Raw genomic sequence first — 9,209 nt, forward strand, 5'->3', positions numbered from 1 at the left:
TGGCAGCTATCAATGTTCACCCGCAGACGCGGAGTTCCAAGTTGTCGATTAAGCGGCTTAACTTGCCTCTTGACGTACATGTCCACGAACGGGGCGCATAACTCCCGGAGTTCGTATCTGCAGTTCTTGATTCTGCGGAAGCAAAGACGAGTTTGGCCTGACATGGTTGTCAGGCAGCTACTTCGATATTCTAGCTTCGCTTCTTCTGTCGAGGGAGGACTGAAGTCCCTTGTTTGCAGGTGCCGTCCGAGTCGACATCTATTATCATCGGTTTCAAACCCCACCGAATTTGCCCGTGAGATGCATCGCGAACTGGGAACTGAATAACGCTGGGAAGTCGCCAAGTTCAAATTTCTGCCAACACAATATCGAGGACCATCGGTTTTAGGGACGAAGGCCCGCTCGTCGTGATTGCTGTTGGACTACTGCAACTTGCTTCGATCAGCTGTATATGGATTGGATATGTCCTGTGGATGCCTTTTCGTACAGTCTCCGATCCCGCGACTACATGGCATTTGTAGTGTCGTGGTTGTATGCCTTCAGTCCGCGGATTCAAGGGAACAGTCAGCGCTGTCGCTGGGACCACAATTTCCCGCTGACATCCTCATCACGAAGACACCGATCGTGCCGCGAACCGGAGGAACATTTGGGCATGTTCTCTTGTCGGACTGGTTGCGGACTGGCCGTGGAACGCCGTCTGCGGTACTTACATATCTCCATAGGTTCGTGCGGCTGAGAATAGGCCATTCGGCCACGCCCCCGATCGTCGTTGCGGAAGTACCCCCTGCGATGACAACGCCGTCGGCAATTGCTTATGTCGTTTGTTGTCATGCAGAGAAGGTTCCGTCGCCCCGACCGTCTCTTCGCGATCCAGGACTGCCCAGGAGGATATGTAATCCCCTCCGAGACGCGCTTGGTGTGCGAATATCGATCCATGGGCGCGAGATTTTGCCTGGCCCAGACAGCATTTCTCGGGAAGGTTTTCCAGGACCACCGCTCGAAAGCTTCTTCATGTTATACACGCCGCTGACCGTTCACGACAGCCAGCCTGAGCACAAGATGGGGAGCCTTGCCGGTACGGCTGTCTCGCGCAGCTCGCATCGGTACCGCCCAAGTACCGCTACACTGGAACCTATCGGCGTGTCTGGCTCCGGGGGCCGCAAAACTTCCTGATCAGGCAATCAGCGGTGAAAAAGAAGACGACAAAATGGGCGCTTGAAGGCGCTGTGTACGACCCACCTCCACTCTGGGCCTCGCCACCGGGCAGATGACGCGCGGTATTGTGAGCTGTCCCCAGCCCATTGGGCCGGCGCGCGGGCGGTCGCCTTCGCAGCCTTATTTGACATCGTCGTCAATCTTCCTCTTCGCCGCGCTATATTCGGCGGGGCAGCAGACGCGGCTGCCCTCCCTTTTTTCCCCCGGTCTTCCCTGCACTTGCGACGCCGGCGTGGATGGGTTAGCTTGGACGTGGGTTATTGTTGTGTCCGCGAGACTTGTCTGCGCTCTTCTTCCACTTCTTCTCTCCGCGACGCACACGACACGCGCACCTTGCGACGGCGACGACCATGTCGCCGGACGGCAAGCTCAAAACGGGAGACAGCCTCCTGAGCGAGTTCCTCTCGGATGTGCAGACGATTCGGTACTCAGAATGTCAGTGCATGCTGCGCAGCAGCTGACAGGATCTGCTCACCTGTGGGATGTGAACAGTGGCGTCGAGTACTATCATTATTTTCGACCACTGTGCGTGACCAGCTCATCTGTTCTAGTTGCCAATGCTGATTTTCTTGGCTGCAGTATTGACACTCGACCAGGAGGTGAGTGAAGTCGAGTGCATGTTGCGGTAGCGGATGCTCAAGAATGCCATGCTAGTACAACTTGATTTGGGTGCGCTTCAGTTATGCCCCCAATCAAATATCAGTGAGATTCATGAATATCGTAGACCGCACCATGGTCCATTGGGAAATGGCTGTTCTTGTTTGTCAGTCTTTTTCCCCGCCGTCTCGTCCGTCCCTCACATATCGCATCCGTAGAACCGGTACTACACGCTCCTTACAGTCATGTAAGCGCCCCTTATTGCCCTCCGTTCCTCGGTGTCACTCACCAAATCTTAACTGGTCTAACAGCTTCAACAATTTCGGTGGGAACGCGCCTATCCGTCATGAAAACCCGTCGCTGATGGTCACGATGGTCCTTTCCTGTAGCCCTCTTCAGCGATTATCTTAGTGATTCAGTGAGTCGTTTTGAACACTGGTCACCTTGATCATCGTTGCTCACCAAGACATACAGTTGTAGGTCCTATCATAGACCCGGCAGTGAATCTTTGCTAATCGCTTTGCAGTTGTACATATCTTGACGGAAGCCTACGCAGAAGAATCAGCTGACGCAGCACGCAGGCCTCAACTGGTACAGATGGCAAGGTTGGACGGGCGTTACCTCGTTCATCATCGCCGAGCGTATGTGTCTCCTTCCCCCCATCTGTGCACCTCGTACTTGTGCCGCTGGCCTTCCCGGCTCTTGTGTCTTCGCCAACGTGACGCTCACCTGTCTTACAGTCATTCTACTCCTTCGGCTCTATGCCCTTTACTTCCTCAACAAGCGCGCGCTCGTCTTCATGGCCTGCACGTCGCTCGTCGCTTTTGCAGCTAGCGCGGGTATAATGGGAAGCCTTCTCGCAAAAATAACTGGTGCGTCCGTGCATGGTCGATCTCTTCGCTTCATCTTGTTGAGTTTCCAAACACTTCTCTGGTCACAGCGACGGCACATCCCTTCCCAACGCACCCCACACCGTATTGTGCGGCGTCGGGCCTTTCTGCATCTGCATATGCGTTCTGGATTCCCATGCTCATCTCCGAGTGCGTTCTCTGCGCGCTCGCGGTAAGCCGTTTCGTTCACATGCACCACACGCGCGCCGGCGCAACGCTCTTCCAGAATGGGCGCAGGCTTGTGGTGGCCCTCATAAGGGACAGCGTCTGGTATTTCGTCGTGTGAGTGCGGAATCTTCGGAGCTGGTGCGCATACACTGTGCTTCCAAGTGCTGACTCGCCGTTGTCTCTGCAGGATGTTTGCCACGTACCTCGCGAACACAATCGTCTTCGTCGTTGGCACTGCGACAGAGATCGAGATCCCCATAGGCTTTTCGGTCGCGTTCGCTTGCGTGCTGGCGAACCGGCTGTGCTTAAATGCGCGCGGGATGGTACGCCGCGAGCGCTCTGGCTCATCATCTGATTCAACATCAGAGTCTTACATGACGCCTGAGTACGTCTCCTCACCTCGTGCGATTCTACAACGTCCCTACGACTCCGTCGAGGACTGGGAGGAGGGCGCGTACGAGAATGAGGAAGGGGATCTTGACTATGGGTATGGCGGGAGTGGGTACGACGGGCAGTCCTCTAGACGACACATCATGAGCGATACAACGCCGACTCGCTCGCCAGTCACGGCGGAGGTCGAGGGCGGCGAAAGGCTGGACGCGATACAGATGCGGGAGCTGCGGCGAATGCGGAGCACGCGCGAGCGGGGATATGGCCTGGGAGCCCGGTGGGCGGAGGGCCTACGGGCAGGTCGGGGGAAGCGAGAGGGCATCGGCGAAGAAAGTCATGCGGAACGGGAAGGCGTCGGGTTGGCCACTATATGACGGGTTGTGGCCGAGGGACATTGTTGTACTTCTGTGACCGGTGTCGGTATGTGATATGTGGATGTACTCGCTGTTGAAATTATGAGCTTGCACAGGATTGCGTAGGGTCTTCCAAGCTTCAAGTCGCAGGTAGCGCGTGCGCTTGGGTGGGCGAGGCAAGTAAAGCGAGTCACTGATGCCAGTGACATCGTTGGCGAAGTCTTCCCGCCATGTATGCGCGGCCACGGTGGTGGAACCACAAGATGGGGGTTGGGGGACGAGGGCGCAAAGGGTACCTCGTGGGTGGGAAGGGTAGCCTTTATACGCGCACTCAACTCCAGAAACGTCTCTGGAAGCGTGCAGATGTGAAGAGCGAAGAGTGAAGACGCCGATGGGAGGTTCGAGTGTCGTCATTGAGCAGGACGCGAGTCGTATACGGAAGTTGTGTTGCCTAATCAAGTACCGTCCATTCCTTACGTCCTCCCGCGTGCGTTGACAGGCAGTGATCTAGATGCGCCGACGAAGACCTGACACCTCGCCGAAAGTATCGCCTCATGCCTCGCAGCCTAACTGTACAGGCACCCACGACGGCTTTGACATAAGTACCCAACTCGGTAGCCTCGACGGTCTATAACTTGGAGACACAATATTGAATTTCGAGTGAGCACCGATCAGCGTTCTCTGCGCGTTCGCTGGGAACTTAACAACTGCTTACTATCGCTTACAGCGCCCATCCAACTGGCAGTCCTTCGGCCCTGTACTCCATGTAAGGCTGCAACTTGCGAATGGTTGCCCGCTCATGTTTAATTATGGCGGTGCATGCTAGCCTACTTCCAGTAGTATTGCTGGCATTGATTTGCTGTGCGGTGTGCATACCGCCGACTGTCAGAAGGTGACTAGAAGATCGTGTATGACGTTGATCGGCGCTCTCGGTGCAGCGCTTCGAAGCACGCATGTTTGGCTGTGGCCATGGGGTATGCCGCGATGCCAGGAGTCTCTGCACTACTGACTGCAACCTCATGAGTATATAAGCCCGGAGTCATGATGTCCTACATACCGCTTCTCTTGACCTAAACCTTGTCCGTCTGAGTACACAACTGAGCGATTCCAGTGATCCGCACACTACTACTGCGTCCTGATCGCCTGCTGTTGGCATCCAATTGAAGATGTCTGGCACGATGTCGGCGGATGAGTACACGTCTATCATCTATTCCCAGTGAGTGTCTATCTATCACAGCATTGCCCGTACTGTCGCTGACGACGACTACACCTGTCTTTGTAGGTATAGAGACACCTTATGCAATCTTGCCAGCACATGTAAGTCTGACCGAGTTTGGCTAGCCGTTCGAAGGATTGACAGCGATTGATCTGGACACGTCCCTGTCAAGCTATGCTACTGTACGACTACATCCTGACGATTGATCAAGAAGCGGATCTTATTTGGAAGAAGCCAAACGGTGCCTCCATTATCTTCGGTTTGAACCGCATCGTAACTCTAGGGCTCATATGCGAGTCTGCTACGGGGCAGCTTCACCACTATACGTACGAGAGGTAAGCAGTCTACAGCGTTCACGTGCCCCACCCGTGTTGCTCACGAGATATAGCTGCAAAGGCTTGACGATACTCTCTGAGGTAATCATTCTGCTCTCATACGCTATTTGGGCGGGTAGGCTTCCAAGTCGAGTGTCAGCGAAGACGTCATGGGCTCACCGCACATCGCAGTTGTCTCCGCTCTCAGAGTATACGCTCTCACGAAGAGAAACTGGTGGCTGTCGACGGTGACTTTCGTGTTAGGGATAGCCCCGTTGGCAGTTGACCTGGTGAGTGCCGCCACCGTCGTTCGGTCGCCATGCCACGTACCTCATGCTGATCACTGAATGTGCATGTCCATTCAGTACGTCGGCACCACAATATCCTACCGCATCATCCCTCTGGGGAATGAAACCTTATGTCAAGAGGACACCAATGTCAACCGAGGATTTTATCGGAAGTACGTACAGTCATAGGACCTATGTGCACCAGCGAGTTCAACTGATTTGACTGCCACGATAACAGATGTGCGATTGTTTACTGGTCTTACCTTCCACCATAGCCTGATCACCCGATCGACAGCACTCATCATCTGCCGCGGATGCAGTATAGTCTCAGACCTCTTAGTCCTGGGCGTGACTATGTATCACATACTACCCCGTTCGCTCGTGTTTTCGCGAATGATGTGGTCCAGAAAGTCATTCACACGGATATTACTCAGAGACGGTAGGCTGCATGTAGTCGCCGGCTTGTTGACACGCTAACATTGGACAACAACTGCATCGCAGGGATTTTATACTTTGCGTATGTCTCCGGTATGATGGCACAGACAATGGACTGACCTTGTTTCAGGACGCTGACTACCCTCAATGCGCTAGAAATCGCTCTGTACCTGACCGCGGTGCGTCGTTCCGGGCGAGTCAAACCCACCTTAAACCCGATGCTGACGAGCTTGACAGACCGACGACTTCATCAACTACTTCATCGCGCCGTATGTATCGAGCCTCGTCCACTGCATCCGCACGGATCTGCTCACCCGGCCTATCAAACAGCGTATCGACCGTCTTTGTCTCTCGCTTCATGTTGAACCTCCGCGCATGCGCTAGCACGCCTGTCATGGTTCTAGACTCGCAGGCTCACACCCTGAGCTCGACCGAGCACTCAACGTCGCAGACATTGACGCTCGCATTTACCCCGGTCGCATCATGTGCGTGTCCCGGATCCCGCCAGCCACTGGGCTTGGAAGCAATACTGACGACGTCATGCTGGCAGACCCCGACACAGTGATACCTTTCGAAGGGGACACGGCTGAACAAGCCAGACGCATGTCGAGCGCGGGTGACAGCGTGCTTTGGGACGACAATTCGCTAACAGAGAGCTTCGAAATGGAGCCTCGGTAAGGTAAAGATCGAAACCTTTGTGTCCGTGTATGTATGTGCGACTATCTGGCTAGCATACTTAGTCCGAGCGGACTGCTGTACCTACCCCATTACCAATGACTGGAACAGCGCCGACGGTCGAGGTGAGCAACTTGAACCCGGTAGTTCTGCCAGGTTCTCCAAGATCGTCCGCGTAGAAGACATGGTGCATGATCAACTCATTGCATCCGGTGCTCTCCGAATCGCCACCGGTGCGCCAGATGCGCCATGATGCGCCGTGAACGATAGTCCCCAATCAGCTCTGCGCGCTGCACTGCTATAGGCCAGGGACCGCCTTGGCACCATTGATGCTGTACGGCCTATGACGACCGTAGTGCTTCCGGCGAGCGCTACACGTGCTTCGAGAGGCATCATGATCAACGGCTCTGCCGGGGTACATAATTGAGTAGGTTGAGAAGCTGCGCGATGTTCTCCAGGAACCGTTCAGTGTTCGCTCGTCCAACTGCCAACTTCTCTGTCAAACGACTGTCAAACGAGGGAAAAGCCGTCGACCATGACGCCGGAAGACATCACGCCTGTCATGTTTTCGCAGTGAGTACCTACTCTACTCACTGATGGCAGTACTAGGCACGCGCGATCGCTAAGGATCGCTATGCAGATATCGAGTCGCCTTGTGCAATTTTGCTAGTGCTGGTCAGTCCAACACAACATTGCTTTGATCAATGTTCGCAGTTCACTGAAACGTCAGAATGCCAGCTATGTTGCTCTATGATTACATCCTGACGATTGATCGAGAGATGGAACTCATCTGGAAAAACGCAAATGGTGTCTCCGCCATCTTCGTTTTCAACCGTGTCATAACCCTGGGGCTCGTGTTTGCGTACGCCGCGCAGTTTCAACACTACTCGTATGGGAGGTAAGCACTCTATGCACTGATTGTGCGTGTTCTCTGCCAATCGCGCTGCTTATGGACATCAGCTGCAAAGGTGCTTCAATAGTTAACGTGGTCTTCAGCCTGCTCTCATACATGATGTGGGCGGGTACGTCCTCCAGGCTTCCAATATTCAATCGCTCACCGTTCATCTAATCTAAAGTCGTCTCCGGGCTGAGAGTATACGCTCTCACGAAACGAAGCTGGGCACTGTCGGTATTGACATTCGTGTTGGGGATGGCACCATGGGTACCAGACGTGGTGAGTCCTAGCGACTCTCTGTCCTCGCAAGCTGTCGCCGCCCGTCCCGAGTCGGGGCTGCTCCTAACCAACGTACATGCCTATCAGTACATCGGAGCCACACTATCCTTCGATGTTATCTCTCTGCCAGTGGGGAATCGGGATCTGTGTCAAGAAAATACTACCCTGAGCCAGGGATTTCAACGGAAGTAGGTACCGTCATTATTCTCATGTCTGCGCCGAGTCGAACTGAGTGATCTTCCTTTTACAATTGCAGGGGTGAGAGTGAATGCTGATCTTGCCTAGTAACTGCTTGAACGTCTGACTTGCAGCACTCATCATATGCCGCGTGTCTAGTATCATATCCGACCTCATCGTCCTCTTCGTCACCATTTATCGCATAAGCCCCCGATCGTTCATATACTCACGAAAGATGTTCACGAAACGGTCATTTGCGCAGATACTGCTCAGAGACGGTGCGTCATCCTGTAGTCGTTATGTTGCGCTAGCTCAATGAACTGGCAATGTACAACGCTGTTTGACGACAGGTTGTATATACTTTGTGTGCGTGTTTGTCGCATCTCTCTCGAAGCACGTAACGACGATAGTCCAGGATGTTGACCACCTTTAATGCGCTCGAAATCATCCTATATCTTGCCGCGGTATGGAGCATCTGTCTCTGTACGAAGCGACGCTTACGAAGTCACTAGGCGAAGGACTATATCAACACCTTCATTGCTCCGTATGTGCTCGGCTCATTATGTGTGCACGAAATCACTTAGACATACCCATACCACAGCATAGCAGCCGTATCTGTGTCTCGGTTCATACTGAACCTCCGCACTTACGCTGCCGCGCCCAGCACAAGTCTAGACTCGCAGGACGACTCCGAGGGCACCACCACGGCTAGGGAATCGGCTTCACAGACACTGACCTTCGCATTTGCTGCCGTGACACGTACGTTTCTCATGATCTAAGGCGTAGTCCCTGCTCGTTCGAGCCCACACTGATGAACCGACTCAGATCTCGACACGATGGTTTTTGTCGAAGACGACGCGACCGAACATGGTACATGTGTGTCGTACGTAGGAAGCAGTGTCGTACGTCATGAGGAAGATGTTACAGGTAGCATAGAAATGACACGCCGCAGGTAGTACAATCCTCCAGCAGAGAGCATACCGTACGGCAGCTTCACAATGGCTCTTGCCAGAGCCAGACTGTCGCCCGCCGGGTTTACTGTACCTTAATTCATGGCTATAGTAGTACTATAATATGCGCTAATTCTGGGGACAATAAAAGGGCTCGAAAAGAATCTTGTCCCGGATCACGGACTGGCCTCGCTTCAGCACATTGACTGCCTTGTATGCGCTTGAGATCGCTCTGTGTTTGACTGCGGTGCGTGATTTATGGCGAGTTATCCCATCTTCAACTCGATGGTGACGTAGCTAATAGACGAACGAATTGATCGATTGCTGCATCGCACCGCATAATGTCCTGCTTCATCGACTCCAACTGC

The 9,209-nt window shown here is 53.8% G+C and overlaps 3 protein-coding genes across 3 annotated transcripts; all 3 read left to right on the forward strand.

Annotated features, from left to right (window-relative positions):
- Positions 1-1,565: 1,565 nt before the first annotated feature.
- B0H18DRAFT_1129102 (uncharacterized protein) lies at positions 1,566-3,634 on the forward strand (the record flags this gene model as incomplete). Its single annotated transcript, XM_048035391.1, has 11 exons — positions 1,566-1,650; positions 1,708-1,740; positions 1,795-1,814; positions 1,870-1,884; positions 1,940-1,978; positions 2,031-2,059; positions 2,124-2,197; positions 2,394-2,453; positions 2,553-2,684; positions 2,753-2,984; positions 3,058-3,634. 11 exons carry the CDS (start codon positions 1,566-1,568, stop codon positions 3,632-3,634), a joined length of 1,296 nt encoding a protein of 431 aa, XP_047884818.1.
- Positions 3,635-4,686: 1,052 nt separating this feature from the next.
- B0H18DRAFT_1064545 (uncharacterized protein) lies at positions 4,687-6,882 on the forward strand. Its single transcript, XM_048031159.1, is given in 11 exon segments — positions 4,687-4,829; positions 4,896-5,164; positions 5,218-5,279; positions 5,336-5,433; positions 5,509-5,603; positions 5,616-5,617; positions 5,726-5,869; positions 5,932-5,947; positions 5,996-6,044; positions 6,103-6,134; positions 6,196-6,882. 10 exon segments carry the CDS (start codon positions 5,004-5,006, stop codon positions 6,428-6,430), a joined length of 894 nt encoding a protein of 297 aa, XP_047884819.1. The 5' UTR covers positions 4,687-4,829; positions 4,896-5,003; the 3' UTR covers positions 6,431-6,882.
- On the forward strand, positions 6,854-8,940 carry B0H18DRAFT_1218497 (uncharacterized protein; the record flags this gene model as incomplete). The annotated part of the gene is made up of 12 exons (XM_048036705.1): positions 6,854-7,113; positions 7,320-7,438; positions 7,501-7,562; positions 7,617-7,714; positions 7,802-7,903; positions 8,025-8,169; positions 8,242-8,257; positions 8,307-8,355; positions 8,404-8,435; positions 8,493-8,650; positions 8,717-8,793; positions 8,848-8,940. Exons 1-12 carry the CDS (start codon positions 6,988-6,990, stop codon positions 8,938-8,940), a joined length of 1,077 nt encoding a protein of 358 aa, XP_047884820.1. The 5' UTR covers positions 6,854-6,987.
- Positions 8,941-9,209: the final 269 nt, after the last annotated feature.

Source organism: Fomitopsis serialis (assembly GCF_022376445.1).
Source record: "Fomitopsis serialis strain Sig1Antser10 chromosome Unknown B0H18scaffold_365, whole genome shotgun sequence".
Classification (NCBI taxonomy): domain Eukaryota; kingdom Fungi; phylum Basidiomycota; class Agaricomycetes; order Polyporales; family Fomitopsidaceae; genus Fomitopsis; species Fomitopsis serialis.